This window comes from Podarcis pityusensis, assembly GCF_964106645.2.
Source record: "Podarcis pityusensis genome assembly, chromosome: 5".
Classification (NCBI taxonomy): Eukaryota; Metazoa; Chordata; class Lepidosauria; order Squamata; family Lacertidae; genus Podarcis; species Podarcis pityusensis.
This window is the reverse complement of record NC_138032.1, coordinates 9,017,981-9,039,914: the sequence shown is the minus strand read 5'-3', so window position 1 is coordinate 9,039,914 and position 21,934 is coordinate 9,017,981. Positions and strand designations below refer to the sequence as shown.

Genomic DNA, 21,934 nt, shown 5'->3' with positions numbered 1-21,934 from the left:
AGTTTATCAGTCAAAACCAAGTACGTACCCTGTTGTATCATTTGCGAAGAGTACAATTCCCGCAATCTTCGGATGGAGGGCAGTGTATACATTTAATATTTTTAAAAAATAAATTTTAAAACGGGCAGGCCGTTAATCTACTCGATTCCCCAGAAGCAAAGGAATGCAAAGGCAACAGGACAATGGGCAGAAACACAGAGCACTTGAAAGAAAAAGAAAGAAAGAGAATTAAAATATAGTTTCTCAATATTTATTTGAGGCAACCTGTGCATTTTTTTTATTTTTGGTGAAAAGAAATTTCTGTGCTTCTACTTATATAGGAGATATATAGAAGAATAGGAATGTTTTTGTCTGGCGCCTAAATATATGCAACGAAGGTGCCCTTTGGAGAGCATTGCAAAAACAGGAAAGCACCGTACTAGACAAGGTTTGCCCAAAATGCAAACCAACAAAAACTTTGCCAATTATCCCAATTCTGTAGGTGTGACTGAGTGTTCATGGATTGCTCCAAAGAGCCAGATCAAGTTCAATACAGTATTACTCCTTGGTGACTGGGTAATATGTTCTTCTGTACACTAGGTGGCAACCTATCTAATCATTTAGCAGACTTGGAAAGCAACGCTGAGTTTTGTTGAAAAAGAGGTTGCTAAATAGCATTTAACGTGTGTAGAAGTTACTTGTCTATTTAGATTAGAAAATAACAATATGCAGCTTAATAATGTGAATCATCACAAAAATTTGTTCTCATTAAGCTTTAATTTAAAAAACAAACAAGAGACAGTGTTGTTTTTAATGAGCCAATAAATAGGAGTTTTTACTGACATTAGGAGGACACATATTTTAGTGTGATTAGGAAACTATTTTCTCACCCTATCTATGGGAATTAGTAGTCCTGTTCATGGGGCTGAATATTTGCATGCCTTTAAAATGTCTCTAATGCCAAAATAAATTTGACGTATTGCTACAGGAATGGAGAATATTCTACCTTCAGAGAAAGACGGGCTCAAGGAAAAGGACTCCACCAATTTTGGTAAGGATTTCTCTTATAAACAAAGAACAGTGTTTCAAGGATGACCTCTGAATCATGTTTTTGTCAAAATTATTGGCTCTGCTACTTAACCCGAAATCAGAAATAAACTGTATAATGCATTTATTATGCTTCAGTCAGACAGGAGTCACAGGACACTGCCTTCTTTACCATACACTTAAGTGATAATTGATTAAGTACTGTGACATGCAATTTTGCCATGTATCTTCACAGCCAAGGAGCAAAAGCCTCAACTTTTATTGAATTTACACCCTACCCTTCCTTCTGTAGGAGCACTTGATGGCAATATCAGGAGACAGGGAGTTCCAAAGAGTAGCTGCTGCCACACTAAAATATCAATTTCTTACCCCTGTGGAATGAGTATTATGTGGCACCTATAATTGTAAATAGCCTCTCTCTGTTGAATTTTAAATTGTAATCTTCCCAGGGCAGAGACCTGTTCTTTTTGCTTGTTACTCTGTAATAATAATAATAATAATAATTTATAATTTGTACCCCACCCACCTGGCTGGGTTTCCCCAGCCGCTCTGGGTGACTTCCAACAAAGATTAAAAATACATTAAATGTATTGAATACACTGGTGGTAACGTAATGAATACGCTGGTGGTGCCATCTTAATTAGGCACATGAGGGAGGGAAGAGTTAGCATTTTCACATTTTACATACAGCTTGCCTACAATATCTAGTAAGGTTAATTCCCCTATCATTCCTTTTTCTGAAATTGTTTAGTTATCAGCAGGGCTTCTTCATAAACTGATGGTTTGCTTTTGAGGCAAGCACCATAGAAAATGTGCCCCTTGTGAGACATATGATCATGTGGAAGCCAAGATTCCAAACAAGAAGTCACTATAATCAGCTGAGGGCGGGGAAAGCTGTGAAGAATTTAGGAATGTCCCAGTTGATGAGATCCTTGCAACCTAAAAAACAAAACCCCAATGACCTTTTATATAAATAGGGTTACATAACGTCAGTTGTTTACATCCGTCTGTCTCTGGAGACAATGGAGGAGTGCACATTTGGGAGTGAAGTCAAACTGTTGGAAGGTTGCAGCGCCTGCTGTGGCTGTAGAGACCGATATGGGAGGGACATGTTTTGTTGCAGCTGGGGCAGATGAAGGCGCCCAGTTCTTCTGATGCAGGTACACCATGTCATTTCTTCTCTCTGTGCTCCTCCCAGTGGTCATTCCTCCTGTGGTCGCTGCTGTGGATCCACAAACTGACTGTCTGACTCCAGGCACTGTGGTCCTCCGAAAGGGTTTCCCACACAGCGAGGTTGATGTTGCCAGCCTTCATGCCGCATTTACATATTTGTAGTGGTCTGGTGCCTGAAGCCAGCTCCCCCTAGAGCACATCCTTGGGGATCGTGCCATCTTTATTCTGTGGACACGACCAAGCCAACGTAGACGTCGCTGAGACAGGAGTGCGAACACGCTGGGAAAATGGGCTTGGGAAAGCACAGACTGTTTTGCCATGTGACACCCAAAATCTTCCTGACACAGCACATGTGGAAGGCGTTGAGGCATCAATTAAGGCCTAATGACTTCAATTATTTTAAAAAATATATTCTTGTCATTATGCCCCTCCTCACAATGGTAACATTTTATAACACTTTCCCGACTCCTGTAATAGTAAAGCAGATATTATGCCACTCTTCACAAGTAGCAGTAATTGTTTTTTCATCTACGGAAATCATATCTATGAAACACTTTTAGGGGTGGGAGGGAACTCTTTGGCAAGGTTGCTTCAGTGTTAAAATTGTGAGGCTAACCTGGTGTGCCTTTTATTGGGCCCAAATGGCGTGACCCCTGACAAACCCCTACAGTTGTCTAGAGACAGGATCTGCTCCCAGGGCCAGAGAAAGCTGAGGAGATGTCTCCATGTACCATTCTGGGAAGCTCCAAGCAGTGGCGAAGCTGCATGCTCCGCTACTGGGGGTGGAGAGCAGATGGCGGCGTGGCTGGCGCCCCTAGGGGGTGTGGCGTGCATCCCGGAGGTGTGGTACATTGCCTGTGAGGGTGTGGCGTGCCACCCGCAGGGGCGTGGTGCACGTTCTGGGGGCATGACACGCTGCCTGTGGGGGCGTGGCACACGGTGCGTGAGGGGGATACACGACACGTGTCCAGGGGGGTCTCCATGATAGCACCCTGCTGGAATAATGGTGCCGGGGGCGGTCCGCTCCCTCCACACTCCTGTTCCTCCGCCAGTGGCTCCATGTAATGTTGGGGGACTTACGAACCTGGGAGACACTCCACCCTACTATGTCTTGCATGTATGATTATAAGAATGGCTTTTGTTTGGCTCTCTTGGTAAAGAGGTTTCAGGAGACCCGATGGGAAAGTGTTAACTGAGTCACTGCAGTGGAAGTGATGTTGCAAGTCATATACACAGGATTTCACAATGCAATCATTGCATTCCAAAAATAGTTGCGTGTCTTTACATTGCTCAAATCTAGATCTAATCAAACTATCTGAATAATAAATGCTACCACCTGCATCCACAAAAACAAATTCCCATCGCTCTGGCTACATGAGTCCATACTAGGTTTAGGACATGGGGAGTGGCACCTCCTTAATCAAAGCTGTGGTGGAATTTTCTTTTGAGGCCTTTGTCCAGAAGGGTGTAAAAACTGGGCTTCTTGGACCATTTTCTGTTCTGGCTCTCCCAGATCCACTCTGGCCTAAGACGGAGATGTGGGTGAGATGTGTATATGTTTTTGTATGTGTGAAAGATAGAGAAAAAGAGATTATTCTTATTAGGGATAGGACACAATTAAAGAAATTTTAGTTGATTAATTTATTAATTTAATTATATTTGCATATGAGTAAAAACAACCATAGTTTGAAGCAAAAAGCATACACCCTTAGTGAGACAAGACAGAATGGAAGCATTCCCTGTTGTATGAGAGAAGGGGAAATGCTTTTTTGAAGATGGAAACGTGGAAAAAAAATGTAAAAATATGCTGCGTCCTCCTTAAAGGTCGTAGCTCTAGATATATATATATATATATATATATAACTGCTCTTTTCTAAGCAGAAAGGCAAGTTATGAATATAGAAATAACAACATAATAGTGTCAATTTTCAAGTGCACACAAGTAAATACACAACACAATCAATTTACAATTGTAGTTGCCACAATCAAATAAGTAGGCAGAAGTAGAGCATTCCATCATCTACAACCTTTTTACTCGCTGCTGCACAGATCTTTAATGAAGTGGTTTAGATTCGTTCATAGCTTGAGGTGCGCTTTTTTCTGTAAATCGCACAGGTGGCAAAGACAATGACAAATAATCCTGCGAGACTGAGGCCCACGGTAACTGGAATTAATCTCTTGTTTCTGTCAAGAGCACATTCTTCCTCTGCAATAAAAATCAGGATGTTATGGCGTATTACACAATTATCATATGCTTTCATCAGTTTCTTGCTCAGTAAAATACAGCTACTGATAATTATACAAAAACCCACGAGCACTGTCTGTGGAGCTGCCATTTTGATCAGTTTTATTTTTTTGATGCATAGCATATCCTTTCCCCAATGCTCATGGAAGGCAACTTTTTTTATAAAAGTTAATTGTTGTGAGGTAGGTTGGAACTTTTCCTAGCTTTAATCAGGGATTGAGCCATCCATCTATAGTCCATTTCAAACCATTATATTGGGCATGGCAGGGCTGCAAACTGGGGGATTCTGTGGATCAGGCACTGGGAATTACAGTTCATTTTGGCTAGGAATTTACAAGAGACCCAGAATCCTCTTGGCCTGGGAAGTCAGATGATGCTGGCAGACCAGTCTGGTTCAATGGAGAGCTTTAAAACTTCCTTCAGTCTGGCAGGGCCGGATTTAGGGAGGATGGGCAGTTCCTTTGCACAGGGCGCTGAGCCGAGGGGGCACAAAATTGAGAAGATCCATAACTGAGAAGATCCATTGGGGGACGCCAGATTTTGGCCTCACACAGGGCACTATATTATGAAAGATTACCAAAGTCTGCCCCTGAATCTTGTCAGTGTGGGGAGACTGCTTGGGTCTCTCTCTGCACATCTAGAGGTATGGTTTCCCTCTACCTGTCCTTTGCCTGAATGCCTTACATATTGGTTCCTCTTATCTGATACTAAATACTTTAATTGACAGTCGCTCCCCAATCCATTTGGGAGAAGCTATGGCCCAGGGGTTGACCTTTCTGGGTTCAATCCCTGGCATCCCCAGTTAAAAGGATGTCAGTAAGCAAGAGTGGAGGGGAAGACTCTTCGGACTGAAACTCCTCTGCCAAGTCTTCACATGTCTACAATATTGTGCCATGAACCCCACCCTGAGCAACAGCCTGAACTCTGACTGCAACAAGGTACGATCATTGAGGTAGCTGGACCAACAGTATTGGAGGCAGAGGTGTTCGGTGCAGGCCAAGACTCCAGGATCATGGTCGGACCTGAGCTAGAGCTTGTCAGTGATCACAGAATTGAAATCTCATGAGTCAGTCACCTCTGAGCCTGCACATCTCCAAAGAACTATCCACCCCCACATCACAGCCCTGAGAAAAATGCACAAGTATGTGAAAACAACAAACACAATTCATTACATGAATTGCAAAGATGTATATTGGGCAAAGCTGCGTAAAAGTGAGAATGTGCCGAGATACGCACGCTAGAATGTTGACGAATTTTCATGAGGACTAAACAGAAATTTACAAGCTCAGTGCAGAAATGTGAACCGAACATTTCCTATCAGCCATCGCGTGGGTATGAGGATCTGGATCCCACCTTCTTGGTCCTCACTTGTTCAACTGAAGGTGTGGGTTATGCATATAAATTGCAACATGTGAATGGCACATCTCTCTGTGCAGCTGGGAATCCCGCACATAAATGGCAGGGTCACAGATTGCACCCACAGTTGCATGCATACTGGTTTTGTTCAGACCATTGGCCGAAGGGACATTGGCTGGGGATAGCAAGTGGAATCCCCTTTCATGCATTCAGGTTACCTGCAATCCCCATGCAATTGTCAATTGCCGTGGGAAAGGAGCTGCCATCTGCCACAGTCACATGGGTTGCTGTGTGCTTGCTGGTGAAATGAACAAACTAGCTATTCCAGTTAAGCTACAAATGAAAGCAAGGAATACTACCTGAGCCTGCATTTCATATGTTTTTTGAGAGAAAGTCCTTGATAATAACTTGAAACTGAACCATACTTCACACAGTTTTGATTGCAACAGGAGTGTCTAGCTGTTTAAAAACATGCTACTGGCCTGGACTTGCTCACAGTGGTGTGTTTAAATCAACTGAATGAGAAGGACTGCCTTATCACACGTCCAGTGACAAGCACTGCTACCAACCTTTTCCAAACTGGTTGCCAACGATATTAAAGGCTTGAAGTTGAGAGCTGGAAAGCAGGAGTTGAAGGTTGTTGGACATCTCTATGGTTTGCATGCTGAGACACTTGAAGCAATTCCCTAAAGGCGCTGAAAAGAGCTGGTCGCTTTTAATTCCACTGTACAGCACACCTGAAGAATACAGAAATAAAAAGAAACGACAAATGGTGTTGTTGGAGGCAAAATCTTTCCTTGAATGAAGGGTCACCAACTGATGTGCAGTAGACGCTGCATAGCTTGAGCTGTGATCTTAACTTGGGTTTCCAGCTGGTTTTGGACTACAATTCACATCATCCCCGACCACTGCTCCTACTAGCTAGGAATGGTGGGAGTTGTAGTCCAAAACCAGCTGGTGACTTAAGTTTGGGAAACCCTGCTATAGATCAAGCACATTCCCCTGTTCGGTTTGCCGTTAGGTCTGCTGCTTAGAGGATGGATTGCAGGCATAGCTGTCAACCTTGCCTTTTTTTGCGGGAAATTCCCTTATTCCAGCGCCATTTCCCATTGCTATCCTGGATTGTTAGATATCCCGTAGACTGTCCCCAGGACAGGTGAGGCTGCTGATCCCTTATTTTCAAATCTGAAAGTTGACAGCTATGATTGCAGGCAGTTCAAATGCAAACACTAAGACCCCAGATCTGTTCAGGGTGTGAGATAACCCCCAAGAGCGACCCAAAGCCACCATACAAATCCTCATTATCACAAGACCGTTTACCTGCCAACTGGCCGGCCAGTCTGCCACCCCTTTCTACTTAGAACTAGGTGCCTGATGGTGTAAGGCAAATATGTTCCACATACGGCAGGCTACAGGTTCATCCATCTCCTCCAGTCCCAGAACTGTCTTTCCATAGCACTAGATCCACCTGACCACAGCAGACAAGACAGTGAGGATCCTCCACTGGCTCTGCTAAGACCAGCTTTCTCTTGGCTCCTCTTCTGGAGCTGTCTCTTACAGTGCCTGTTCCACCTAGTCATTAGACATTTGTGCAAATTTATGAAGAACTAGGGTTAAACTAGCTCTGCGCACACACTACACATTTAAAGCACATGACTTCTGAGAACTGGTTTCTTAAGGGTACTGGGGATTATAGCTATGTGAGGGGTAAACTACAGTTCCCAGGATTGGAGGGGGGGGTTCATGTGTTGCTATTATTCAACTGACTCTTAGTGGATGATTATTCAGGAAAAGAACAGCCTGCTACAATTCTAAATTCTGCAGAGAGTCGGCTTCTTTGAAGTCAGTACTTTAAGAAGTACTTGAAATGTATGCTCAAGTTCCACTGATTTTGAGTACACCTAAGGTGACCATGAGTGCATTTTTTTATCCTCATAAAATAAGCCTCAGAAGTGCAATCCAGAAAAAGTGCAGTGCGGTGGCAAGAAGGAAAGTCTTGACCCAGGAATCCTTAAATGCAATCTCACTTCTCCCACAAACTCATTACATACATAATGCAAGGCAAGCAGCTTCAGCCCCCTCCACCGTCTAAAATAAGAGGGTGCCTCTTGCCTCTTGTCTCCGCCAAAAAAACTACATTTATACATTTTTTAGGCATTTATAAAATCTTTTGAGTGCTGCTGTATTTTCCCCCCTGAAATCCTCATCATGTTATTGAGCTCTGTAAAATTTCAAAGAGATCTGATCATTGGTTATGGAGGAAAAATAAAATAAAATGTACACAAGGCCGAGGATCTCAAGAGGGACAGAAACGCAGATTTCATGAAACTCTGAAGTGCTATAAAATCAAAACTGTTTGTGATAGAGGGGAAAAAATTAAGAGGGTTTCTTTCAACCATAGGGGAAGGGTGTACACCAAGTTTCATCAAAATCCGAGATGGTGGGTGGCATGACCACGTTGAACTGACATGGAATGACCCACACAGCAGAAATAATGCAGGAGGCAGTAGTTAGAAGTTACCAGTCTCTGCAGCCCCAGCAGTGGTGGAGCATGTTTAGCTGGTGCCTGGGGCGGGTGGGCAGGGCACGGAGGGCTAAGGGATCCTGTCTTGCCAGCCCAGCTCCCACCGTATCATCTCAGCCTTGCAAAGTGGCTTGGGGAGGGTGGCTTACGAAGGACACAGCAGCCATGCACTCTTTGATCCTAGCCTTGCAAAGTGGCACAGGGCTGGTAGGGTGGCGTGAGCAGTGCCCCCCAGAAAAATGCGCTCAGGGCCATCACCCTGGCAGCCCCTGCCCATGCTATGCTCCTGAGCCACAGCAGGCGCTGTGATCCTCTGGTGGTTTAACTTCACCCCCAGAGGCACACTCCATTGTCTCTCAAGACAGATGCATGTCAGCAGCTGGATAAAATTTAGCTGAATACCACCCAATATAATTTTTTTTGGGGGGGGGAGCATAATATTAGGGGAAATTGCTTGGAAATATGTGTTCAGTTTAGTGCACAAAAATGTGTATATTAAGAGAAATGTAAGCAAATTGCATGCAAATTTTCATGGTTTTTTTTAAAAAAATGCAAATTGATTTGGAAACAGGTCAAACTGAAGGCTAGAGAAAATAGAAGCTGAGAGAAAATGAAACGGAAAGCTTGATTCATCCCCAACACATCTTAAATCAATGCACGCAGTAAAGTGCAGAAAAAGACATTTCTAACTTCCTTTACATGCTACTCAAACGCCAGCTATGAGTTTTGGTGACTGCGTGACCCAGTGCCTTGACTCTTAAGAGAAGCTTCAAAATTTCGTAAATGCTAACTGTTCAAAGGCAGGGGAAGAATCACCATGTGACTTACCCTCGGATGGTACAGTTAAAGAAGCTTCAATCACACTGACATAGTACACTTCTCCACTCTGGGGAAGAAGAAAAAAAAGGTGGGGGAGGAAGGAAGCAAGCATCATTTTATCCAATATCACTGCTTACAATTTAGAAAACACAAGAAGATGCATAGAAGGTTCATGACCAAGGGCAGATAGAGGGGAAACCAACTAAAACCTTTTCCTATTATTTCAGGCCACATATCCTCCTCTAATACAACAGAAGGGAGCTTTCTTTTGTGCTAGCTGCTTGCGAAGTGTATTTGCCCTTCATAGAGGACTGGAGTGTTCGACTCATGCTCTGTAGTTGGGAAGTATGATGTGCAGCTCCTTGGTCCACATGGTACCTGCAGCAGGGATGTAGCCATGCTCCTCGGGCGCTTTAGAGCAAAACATTTAGAACTGGAACCTTTGCCCATATAATAACAAAGCCTCCAAGTCAGTGCTGGCCCTACCATTAGGTAAAGCAAGGGGAAATGCTTCAGACACCCAGCGAATTTGGTATTTCTTGTGACATCCAAGAGGTGCCAGGGTGCAAGAGGGGTAAGCACTTTCCTGAGGACTCCAGGGTACATCAGAATATTTTTCATTTAGCAATGTTTATTACCAAGGCCAACAGTTGCAACCTTCCTCATGGGGAATCTTCTGAGGGCCACATTTCAGTGGCGGGTGAGGCCAGAGGCAACGGATATGACTCTTAACCTATGTGCAGTGGGCTACTCTAAGCCACAGAAAAGCCTGACCTTTCTACCACACACTGTCTCCCCATCCTCCATCCTTGCCAAGGCGAAAGCAGTCAAAGGGCATGGCTGGTGAGGGCTGTGACCCGGGGAAAGTCCCAAGAGCCCAACAGAGCACTGGAAGGCTGGCTGTATTTGGTTCCCAGGCCTGAAGTTCCCCATTCATGTTCTGGAAGCTTCCTGAAAGCCATTTCTGAGTAGCCCCAAAGCAGGCTTGACGCTTTCATTTTTTCTCTCTGGCTGTGTCTACACTGTAACTTTAAAACACATTTGAAGCACGTTCTTTACCTCAAAGAATTCTAAGCACTGCTGTTTTCATACCCACCAAGTGTCCCGGAAAAAGTTTTTATTTTTATTTATACTCCACCCATCTGGGTTTCCCCATCCAAAGTGACCTCATATGTGTTCTTGTCCCCCCCCCCCAAAAGGGCCTTTGGGGCACCTTGCAAGATGGCACCCCCCAAAAGTGTTTTTTTCAGGGTGAGATTGCCACGCAGCTTACGTAACTCCCTTGGAATGTGCCCTGGAAGACGTGCATCCTGGTTTTTGATCTGAAAAAGTTGGGCAGCATGAGTTTTCCCCTCATAGAGTTACAGTTCCCAACAATGCTTAAAAAACCTGAGGGAGGAAATGTGCTTCAAATATGCTTTAAAGGTATAGCAAGTACGCAGCTTCTCCCTCCCACACACTTCACAATCCAATTTTTGTAGCACACAACACCTGATCTCAGGTTATGCATGCGTCATATTAATGGAAGGCACACTCTGTACAAAATCACATCTAACTGATCAGAATAAGGCCTCTGTAATAGTTTCAGAAAGGCAAACACACACACACACACTGGGAATCTGGCAGCCGAATTCATGCCTGCATATATTTCAAAGAGCAGGTTCAAACTCAACAGCCTCTGAATGCTTATCTTAAAGAGGAGGCTGGATTGTGCAATGCTGCACCAATAGTTGCGTTGCTTCTGGAGGGTGTTGCTTGGGGTGGCCAACTCAAAATTTTACCTCGGCATCTTCACTGAAGCCACTCTGTGATGTGGCTGTCAACGACACAACAGTTTCTAAGCCTCTTACTTCAGTTAAACAACACCGCTCTCTTAAGAGCAGCCGGAGCAAACACTTAAAATGGGGTCTTTGTTTGACAACTAGGGTGTTGCTTTGGTTTGGCAAGGGGCCCTTCCAAACGAGGAGTTCTCACATGTCCCCTGTTGAGAAAACAGAGCACACACATCCCCTGACATGTTTAACGGGCAGTTGTACAACAATAAACATCCCTCTTGCTTCTTTCATCCCAATTTGCCTGCAGGGTGTTTACATAGCTTCTCGTGAATCATTTGCTTACCCCATATTTCTCAATGCATTTTCCTACTTAAGCCGCATTTCCATTTCTTTGTTTTGCTTTTGAAGTGGATTTGCTGCTCCAGTGTGGCAGAGAAAGCTTTTTAATCCACTTTAAATACACAAACCAGAAGTTATTAGTAGGCCAACGTTAAAAACCTCCTGAAAAAATAGGGGTGAGCATGTGTAGAAACTAGCCTACTGAACTAAGGTAAAATTCACGCTCGACCACTGAAACCAAATCACTTTCTTCAAGGAAAATTCCCAACATTCTGGGATCCCCTCCTCACTCCCCCCAAAACAACATCTGGTAAAATGCTTACCTTGGTGAAAGTAAAACGTATGAAGCCACCTTCAAATGAGATTCTCAGAGTTGACACCCAAACCCCACACATTCCAATTGTACGCGTGGTGTTTGGGTTGATATTGAAGTATTCCAGGTTGTTCTGTAAAAGGGAAACGGCGCATGAATCCCAACACAGCCTGACACATGCTTTCTTTCTAAAACAGGGGTGGCTAACCTGTGCACCTGCCCACCCACTCAAATGTTGGGGGGCTCCCAAGTCCCATCAGTCCCACCCAGCACAGCCAATGGTCAGGGATGATGAGAGTTATAGTCCCTTGCTAACTATTAGAAGTCCCATCTATTTCAACAACACTTGCTTCCAGCAGCATTTCTAAGAGCCTTTTCTTATACCCATCACATAGCTCAGGTCAGAATGGTTCTTGCACAGTGCCTTCTTGACACTCCCCATCTGAGTGGGCTGGCACTGCTGATCATTAATGGGGACGAAGAAGTGAGCTACAGGTTCACACCCACCCCCTTTCCAATACCTCCTCCACATACCTCCCTTATCCTGATTTGGTGCTATGTCTGACCAATGACTTACGTCAGAGTTTGGTCACATCCGCAGCATTCATTGGCTGCCAATCAGCTATGGAGCTTAATTCAAGATACTTCTTTTGGTATATGAAACCCAATACAGCCTGGCACCAGAACACCTGAAAGGTTGTCTCACCCCTCAGGTACCTAGTTATATACCTGGTCACTGCACTCTACAGGTGAGGGCACCTTGAAGATACCCTCTTGCCAGGAGGTCCACTGCACACAATAAAGGAACCATCCCTTCAAAGTTGTGGCATCTATCCTATGGAATCCCCTCCCCATGAATATTAGGCACTGTCTTTGTTGTCCTTCCTTTTTCACCCAGCTTTTTAAAGTTGAGATCTTTCCCAGTCTGCATCTGCACTGGAATTGCTTTTAAGATCTTTTAATTGTTTGTTTGCTGCCCTGGGCTCCTGGGCTATGAATTGAATCAATTCAAATACATTTAAAGCACATAGCTTCCTCCAAAAGAGTCCTGGGTGCTGGGAATTGTAGTGCTGTGAGGTGTAAACTACAGTTCCTGTTATTTTTGGGGGGGGGAGGAAGGCATGTATCACTAAGTAGCACTAAGTCACTTGTTCCATTAGCGCAAGGGTTCTTGCAATGAATCTCCTCCATCTCTCCCCTGGCTCACCCCCTGAATCTGCTCTGGGGGTTCATGCCCTCCCATCAGATGTCAAGGAGATGAGTAATTAAATAACCTTTAGAAGACATCTGAAGGCAGCCCTGTATAGGTAAGCTTTTTCATGTTTAATATTTTATTATGTTTTTATATATCTTGGAAGCTGCCTAGAGTGGCTGGGGCAAACCAGTCAGATGGGCAGGGTACAAATAAGAAAGTAGTAGTAGTAGTTGTTAAGGAGAAGGGAGAAGTTCCATTGCATGAACAGAAATCTTTGCGCTGACTGCATGGCGGCATCAGATACTACCCATGCTATAGATGCAAACCTAAGGCTTTTCTGAAATAGCTTTTGGAACCCAGAATCACAGTTCCTGGAATTAACTGATTGTTTTGATATTTTGAACAAAAAAAATGGGGGGGGGGGAATAATGGAAAAGGGGGAAGCTGCAGCTTACTGTTTTTCCATTTTTAGCTATCATTGTCAAGCCAACTGATGCTTTAATACACTCAGCAGTTCCATTAGAAACACTATAAGCCCCCGTTGCAGCTGGCGATGGTTTGGGTGTGAGGGTTGGCCCAACTGGGGCTGTTGGCTCAGGAACAGTGGCTTTATGCCCAGATGGCATCTTGCTGTGGGCTGTACTGTTTGCGCTTGGCGTTCCAGCTGGCACATGTTGTGTGATGCACTTGTCGCTTGTTCCAGCTACAGTCTTCTTTGCATTTCCTGCCTTCGCTGGCAAGGCAGGAGCTGCAGTGTTCCAGCTGTTTGGGGCTGCAGGTTGTGAAGCTGTCCTCTGAGCAGCCGCTGTCGTTTTTATGGCTCCGTGGATTCCAGCTTCATCAGTTTGTGTTTCAGATTGTACGGCTGTGCTCCTGGCAACAACTGTAGTTTTAATCACTCTGCGACTTGCAGCTTGACTGGTTGGACTTGTGGGGTTTGCAGATGTTTCTAGAGGAGTGGCTGCTGTGTTTGCCTGTTTGTGGACTGAAACTTGTTTGGCTGGTGGTATAGAATCTGCTTTTACCATCTTAGCATCTTCAGGTAATGCTGACACTGAATGGGTTCTCTGGGTAGCCTCTTGTACAGATTGCTTGCCTATCTGTGTGACTGAAACTTCTGAATGACCATATGGAAGAGTCGTGATCGTTTGATTGGCTCTCTGCAAGACTGAAATGGGCTGTGGAGTTGCTTCAACCTGCACCTCTCCACTGCAGGATAAAATAGCTGCAAACAAGCAGAGAGTAAGTTTAATCTCGTTTCCAAAAATCCCTTCCATGCTAAGCATCTCTCAGCTCGAGTCATGTCTCTGAAAAGACGGAGACATGGGAAGTGAGTAGGGCTGGGCGATATATCGTCCAAAACCAGTCTCAAGTCCATATCATGATATCGGTTTCATAATTTTTGACCTGGCAATATATTGCAAATTATGATGTATGTTTGTGCACGTGTGCTATGCGACAATCACCACGTGGGAAAAACCGTGAAGCCAGCCAATGCCTTTGCATAGCTTCATCCTTATTTCAGACATTGTGATATATAGCCGGTAATACATCACAAAATTGAAAAGCAGCTCTATCTTTACTTCAGACGTCGTGCTATATCAGTACATTGCAATGTTTAGCTGGTGATATATCATGAAGTTGAAAACCAGATATTGCCCAGCCCAACTGTTCGCCTCTACATAGTTCCATCCTTATTTCAGACTTTGTGATATATCAGTATATTGCAATGTTTAGCTGATTTATCGTGATGTTGAAAACCAGATATCGCCCAGACCTAGCAGTGATGACTTGTACACCTTTCCTCCTCAAATGTGTTGCTCTTGGGGCTCATCCACATTTCCCACTTGCCCTGTGACTAGAAAGTCCAATAGGTTTCCCTCTTTCTAGGCATGGGTCTGAGTGGTTTTTCATTTGTCCCACCAATCTGCAGATAAAGCCATTGATGTTTGTTCCAATGCAACGGTAAACAGCAGGTTTCCCCAGGAGAAAGCAATGGGGCAAGCAGAAGTATGTATGAGTCCTGTCTGTCTCAAGTGAATAAGACCTCCTGGGGCACATTTATCTAATAAACCTAATATCACTCCCCACTTAAGGAACTTGCAGCCCTGCAAAGGATCTGCTGATAGGTAGAAGAAAACTGACTCCAGGAGGCAAAAGATACACATGTAGAGTACTTAACTCTTTCACTAAAATCAATAGGACTGGAAAGTGGTTAGCTTAGGTTGGATCAAGCATTTTTATCAACAACGTTCTGCTGATTGAACTCAGGACCATAAACACCTCTGCATTTCCAATGTTTAAGTAGAATAAAATTGCCAGTTAGATTTAAAAAGAACTATTCTTTTCCCATGGAACCTTTTGTCAGGGAGTCTGACCAAATGGGCAAGATTGCCTTGCAAATCCCATGCACCCATCCTTCTACATTTGATTTCTTGGGATATTTCCACAGTATTTTGTAACCTTGCAGTAGCCTGAGACTCTCTCCATATTTATCTTTAACATGTGTATTTGGTACAAAACAGAAATCACAACTGAGGTGTGCTCATATTTAGGCTTCTTTAGTAGACCAAACCACCCAGAAACTTAGATTTTCTATCAAAAACACTGCAGTGAACAACCCAATGCAGCTACTCTCAAAAGCCTCCTTGCACATGCCTTGTTTAGGGCAGGGCTGGGGAACTCTAGTCCCCCCTGATGTTTCTGAACTACAGCTCCCACCAACTCCAGCCAGCATAGCCAAAGATTATGGAAGTTACAGTCCAACAACATTTGGAGAATCAAAGCTTTGCCACATCTGATTCAGGGCCACAAGGAAGGTTAATGGCAGCAAAGCTCTTCAGGAAAAAGCTCAAAGGTGGTTGTGGGGAGTGGATCTTGTCACCAGATGATCCTGTACAGGCTTTCCCTACTCCTGCATAACAAGCTGTACCTGTAGAAAACACTATCTCTTTTAACACAGCTTTTAACAAACTATACCGCTGATTTCTTAAGGAAATCAGCCCTGAGTGCTCACTGGAAGGACAGATCGTGAAGCTGAGGCTCCAATACTTTGGCCACCACATGAGAAGAGAAGACTCCCTGGAAAAGACCCTGATGTTGGGAAAGATGGAGGGCACAAGGAGAAGGGGACGACAGAGGACGAGATGGTTGGATAGTGTTCTCGAAGCTACCAGCATGAGTTTGACCAAACTGCGGGAGGCAGTGGAAGACAGAAGTGCCTGGCGTGCTCTAGTCCATGGGGTCACGAAGAGTCGGACACGACTAAACGACTAAACAACAAACCTGTAGAAAACACTATCTCTTTTAACACAGGCAAAGAAGAGCTAGAGAGTCTGTTGCATCCCTGTATCCTTACAAAGCAACACACAATACAGTGATAACTGGGTATACTGATCTACTCACCACCAGCTGCAACCAGGAGGAGTTCCACAAACAGGTTCTTCTCCCAGCTCATGATGAAGGAACTAAAGAGTAATATTCACGGATCAGATGCCCCAGGGAACCTTTGTACGCGTTGCTTCTTTCTTCTTCTTCCCTACAACCAGCCTAGCATGCCTCCTCCTCTGGGAGACAAGAAGTTTGCTGTTCCCTTGCAAAGAGCTCCGAGCAAAGGGGAAGTCCAGCACAAGAACTGGAATGTTACATGCAAAGCAAGAATGGATTGTGGGGAAGCATCCTTGAACCATTGAGAAAGTGCTTGAAGAACATTGGTGGAGCTGAAAGTGGAAGCAAGATTAGCATTGTTCTCCACCCAGTGCATTTTAATTCTCCCTGACGTGCCTTGGGCGGCATTCACACCACGCATTTAAAACACTGTGATAGCACTTTAAGCAGTCCTGACCTACCTACAAGAATCATGGGAGCTGTAGTTCACTAGGAGTGATGAGAGTTGTTTGTTAGAAGACCCCTTTTCCACTCACAGAGCTACAGTTTCCAGAGTCCCATGGGAAGAGGGATTGACTGTTAAACTGCAATCAGTTGTAGCTCTGTGAGGGGAATAGCTGGGTCTCCTCACAGCTCTTAGCACACTTAATGAACTACAACTCCCAGAATTCTTTGGGGGAAAGCATGATTGTTTAAAGTGGTATTGCACACTTTATATTCAGCAACTTTTGCCGTCGGGAGGAGCGCATCAGGGATGGAGTGGGAGAAGGGAAGCATCAGACCTGTAGCTATTTGGGGGCGGGACTCAATCACATACTGGCAAATTCAGGTTGTGCAATGATAATTGACTGGGAGGTTTCGCACAACAAACTTCCCCCCAAAACACTGGGACTTTTGTGATAAGGAGTTGGGAAAATGCACTGGGAAAATGGGGGGCAACACTTGTTTTGAAGTGACATCATCTAACCTCCTTGCAAACAGTGAGAATGAATGCTAATTAAATAGCCACTATTGTCTAATCTCCCACTAAACAAAGCAGGAAAAATTCTCAATAAACAGGTCATCTGGAAGCACCCTAACATGGCACTCCATGTTACAAACTCTGCGACACAAAGATGCCTGCAAAAGTGACATGAAGGTGGGCAGCGTTAATCCCACTATAGGGGAATCCCCTGCAGACGACCGCAGTGCCTGGAGACAGACAGGTCATGCATCCCATAGCAGTGACGAGAGGAGGAATGATGGAGGAGTGCAGAGAGAAGAAATGCCATGGTGCATCTGCAGCAGCACAACTGGACACCTTCATCTGCCCCAGCTGCAACAAAACATGTCTCTCCTGTGTCGGTCTCTACGGCCACAGCAGGCGCTGTAACTCTCCAGCAGTTTCACTTTGCCCCTGAAGGCACACTCCTCCATTGTCTCCCGAGACAGACAGATGCCAACAGCAACCTCAAGGTTCAGAGGATGCTCAATACACTTTGCCGCCTTGCTCTGTTTTTGAGCTCCCTGGAGGCATCTGGCTAGCAAATGAGGGGAACCGGATGCGAGAGTTAATGCATCTTTGGCCTGATCATTGCAGGCATCTTTATATGTGTACTTCTGCTATAAAAATGCAGGCTGTTTCCAAGCCAGGCTGGTATGCAGAGGAGGGACATCCATGGGCCACTTCTGGCACGTGAGCCAGAGGATCCCAATCCCTGGTTCCCATGCATGTGCACTAGAGTCACAGTTCATCTTCCCTTGCCCCGGAGATGTAATTTCTAGAGACCCAAAGAAGGAGACTTAAAAACCGAACAACTCTGGTGTACACACATTAAAGCGGACAAGATTTTAACAAGTCCCCCCCAAAAAAAACATAGGGACAAATGGTGTCAATTTAAAGTTCTCCTAGTTTCTTATTTGTGCAGTTTTAAATTCGCTTCTCTACGCTTCTGCAGCAATCTGCAATTTAAAAAAAAATCGGAGGAAAATTCTTCAACGTTTTAGTGTGAATTCCTCTGAATAAAATACCATTTTGACAAATGCACACATTTTTGTAAGCAATTTCCCCGAATACAATGCATTTTTGTATGATGTTTTCACCAATATATGCATTAATGTGCTCACTTTGCTCAGATAAGCATTTCTGGAAACATTGCTTAGCTGAAGAACTATATAGCAAAATTAGAAAAAGTGCGGATTTTGAAGGATGACTGACATATGGCTTCAGAAAATGTGGATTTGATAAATTCACCTTTGAATGTAAATTGAATCAAATTTCTAACCCTTCCCTTATCTCTGGTAAATAGCAGCAATTGGAGAATATGTGATGCAGTTCATAAGTATCTCGCTTCAAGTTATTATCAATCTCTTTCTCCATTTTAATGCCCCTTTAAAGATTTTATGAGTTTTCAGACTGGAATCATACTGACCTGTTTTTCTTCTATACCCAGAAGTCCTGGAAGGCAGGGATTTTCAGAAATTGGAAAAGAAATGAAATATCGTTGTTGTTGTTGTTTAAAAAAGAGAGACAAGTTGCAGTACAACTGCCACAACCAGCTATCTTGCTTGTGGTCCGGAAATCTCTTTTTGCCAGAATTTAGCACAGGAGGCAAAGGGCATTTTGAGAGGTACAAACAGATTTCTTATTGAAGCCCTCCTGTTGACAAAGACAAGATATTTCCTAAGAACTCTGTAGCCCCCTAGTGGACAAAGTTTTCTATCACCGACAGTCATAGAAATCCACACTTCCAGGCTGTCGCTATTTTGCAGATGGGGTTCACCATACTGGATTTGGCGCTCTTGCACAACAAACCTGCTTCTACCCCAAACATGACAGAAAGGAAAGTGATGGGACAATGCATTTTACAGTATGCAATGACAACTACCGTATTTTTCGCCCTATAGGACGCACTTTTTCCCCGCCAAAAATGAAGGGGAGATGTGTGTGCGTCCTATGGGGCGAATGCAGGCTTCAGGAAGCTCCCCGCAAGCCGTGGGAGCCCAGTGTGAAGTCGCGCAGCTCTCCCACGGCTTGCGGAGAGCTGCCTGCATCCCGAAGCCTGGGGCGCGCTGAGCTCAGTACGCCCCAGGCTTCGGGTTTCACACAGCTCTCCGCAAGCCGTGGGAGAGCTGCGTGAAGTCGTGCAGCACTCCCACGGCTTGCGAAGAGCTGCCTGCAGGCTTGGGGCTTCACGCAGCTCTCCGCAAGCCGTGGGAGAGCTGTGTGAAGTCGCGCAGCTCTCGCGCAGCTTATGGAGAGCTGCCTGCATCCTGAAGCTTGGGGCACGCTCAGCACGGGCAGATAGCCGCAAGCCTAGGGAGACCGGTGCGACTTCCCGCTGGGCTTCCTAGGCTTGCGGATAGCAGCCTGTTCTGGGGGCTGGGGTCGGGGGAAGCTCGGGCTTCCCCCGCCCCAGCCCCGCACCTGGGGGGGGAAATAAAAAAAAATTTCTTTATTTCCCCCCCAAAAAAACTAGGTGCGCCTTATGGGTTGGTGCGCCCTATGGGGCGAAAAATATGGTACTTAACACAACTTCATTTAATACTCCCTGCCCCCCAACAAATCGGAATATGTGCTCAATAAACAGCAGGTTTTGTATAACCTCCCTGCAAATTTTGTGCAAACGAAAAGGGATAAATGCTCAACACACTGGTCATCTGGAAGCAACCTTAATTCTCCTGCTTTTGTAGCCTGTTCCTTACAGTAAATCTGGCACATATAGTAAGTAGCAACATCAAGGGGGCGGAGCAGAGAGAGGCAGCTGCCCTCCCCCAAAACAATAAAAATACATAGCTAACTGAGGTTCTGCCCCCCCCCAAAGGTCTCCCCTCCCTAACAAAAATCCTGGCTATGCCCATGTCTGGGTGCAACAACAACTCTGTTTGTGATTTCCAGTAACTAGTATTCAGAGACCTATTGCCTCCAGCTGTAGAGGCAGAGCATAGCCAGAGTGGATTGCAGATATTATTCCCTATGAATTTGTCTAATCCTCTGTTAAAGCCATCCAAGTTAGCAGCCATCACTACACCTTGTGGAAGCAAATCCCATAGTTTTAACTGTTTTCTGCAGTGGCTTCCGCTTTGTGGAATGCTGTCCCAAGGACGTTCGGCTAGCACATTCATTAGACACCTTTAGGCACCAGGGGAAAACCTTCCTCTTCAACTAGGCCTTGGCTGATTAACCTCACAGACCCCTTTTAAACGAGTTGGGGTGGGGAGGAGAGAGGTTTATTGGTTTGTGTTTTTTGTTCTTGTTTTTATCATGCATTTTGTGTTTTTATATTGTATTTTATGTTGTGAACTGCCCTGAGATCTATGGATGAACGGCGGTATACAAATTTAATAAATCATCATCATCAACAACAACAACAACAAATAACCTCTTGCATGTGTAAATGAATGTATGCAAATAGTTATTTATTAATTTTGTCTGTCCTGAATCTTCCAACTTTCAGCTTCTGCGGACGGCCCAGATTTCTAGTAGTTTTGGCAAGGTGGGATCTCTCCCTGTCCATTTTCTCGACACCAAGCATAATTATATACCTCTGTCATGTTCCCTCTTACTTGCCTTCCCCCCAGCCTGAAACTAAAAAGACCCAAATGTCCTTTTATTACACGCGAGTTGCTAAACCTTTTGGCCATTTTGGATCCCCCTTTCTAAACCTTTTGCAGCTGTCCCATATCCCTTTTCAGATGAGCTGACCAGAACTTGTAAGTTGTCTCCATATTATCAAGTTCTGTGCTGGTGTTTCTTTTTTATTGTATGGGTGCTTTATATTTGCACCATCTCTCTGTTATCCTAGTTCCTAAGATATCCATGTTGCTCTGCGATCTTCTAGTGTCCTGGCGATTTTAATACAGTGGAAGCTGCGAACGTGATCCGTGCAGGAGGCACATTCGCAACCCGCAGCGCCGCGTCTGCGCACGTGCGGGTTGCAATTCAGCCGCTTCTGCACATGCATTGATGCCAACAGGGCTTCCATTAAAAGGCAAATAGCAGCTTCAGAGAGGAGATTTTGTCAGAATCATGACCATGAAAGTGTTAAACTTCCCATCCCAATCACTCCCATACTCCAAAGATTGCTAAGGCTTCCCACCTGCAATTTAAATAACCAAAAATTGCACCTACACTGTTAATGTCCTGTCTAGTCTCATGTGCAAACTTGCACTCCTTATTGTTACACATTTAAAAACAAGTAATAATCAGAATAAGGCTGAAAAACCCGTTTTGCAGGCAATTTTGTAATACAGTATTTATAATTCTTATAAAGTTCAAACAAAGGGTTGGTTTTACACAGTTCATAATGGTCTATTTACAGAAAGTCCAGCTTCACACACAAACATACATATTCTGTAGTACATTCATACATTCGGTCCTGATACAAGAAAGTAGGAAAGAGAGAAGAGCAGTTTCTGTGATTCGCCACCGGCCTCTCTTCCAGCAACCACAAACTACAAATAACATCATTACCCTCAATGTAGAAAAGGGGTAACTTACACATCTCAGACCAAGTAGCAGTTGGAGAAAAAAGTTTTTTTGTTTTTTTAGCAGCGGTTCCAGTACAATATCTCTGGCTGCTGTACGAAATACAGCACAGGATTATTTGAAACACCACAATCTTAAACCAACTCATGAGATTGTTCAAGCCTCCAGATGTCTTTCACAGTTCTTAGGTATACCTAAGGAAATGCTGTGTGTATGTGTGTGTGCTTAATGCCCTGAATCAGTACGAAATGAAACACACAAATATTATGCTTAGTGAGAGGTGTGATGATGGGGGCAGCCACCTCAACCCCACAT

General features: G+C 44.4%; 1 protein-coding gene and 1 long non-coding RNA gene across 3 annotated transcripts in view; one reads left to right on the top strand and one right to left on the bottom strand.

Moving 5' to 3' along the window:
- Positions 1–392: 392 nt before the first annotated feature.
- LOC308478534 overlaps positions 393–21,934 on the top strand; it is a 69,425-nt gene continuing 47,883 nt past the window's right edge. For both annotated transcript variants that reach the window (XR_013987115.1, XR_013987116.1), the window contains exon 1: positions 393–1,030. This is a non-coding gene — a long non-coding RNA (uncharacterized lncRNA). The remainder of the gene's footprint in view (positions 1,031–21,934) is intronic.
- On the bottom strand, positions 3,822–16,511 carry LAMP3 (lysosomal associated membrane protein 3). Its single transcript, XM_081008163.1, has 6 exons — positions 16,171–16,511; positions 13,221–13,990; positions 11,581–11,703; positions 9,153–9,210; positions 6,370–6,537; positions 3,822–4,405 (listed from the first exon to the last, which is right to left on the bottom strand). Exons 1-6 carry the CDS (start codon positions 16,220–16,222, stop codon positions 4,266–4,268), a joined length of 1,311 nt encoding a protein of 436 aa, XP_080864289.1. The 5' UTR covers positions 16,223–16,511; the 3' UTR covers positions 3,822–4,265.

Excerpts from the sequence above, each read along its gene's own strand:
- LAMP3 (XM_081008163.1), bottom strand. The coding sequence starts at position 16,222 with ATGAGCTGGGAGAAGAACCTGTTTGTGGAACTCCTCCTGGTTGCAGCT. Across the intron at positions 13,991-16,170 it reads CCTCCTGGTTGCAGCTGGTG|CTATTTTATCCTGCAGTGGA; the intron begins GTGAGTAGATCA and ends GCTTGTTTGCAG. Across the intron at positions 11,704-13,220 it reads TAGCTAAAAATGGAAAAACA|AACAACCTGGAATACTTCAA; the intron begins GTAAGCTGCAGC and ends TCCCTTTTACAG.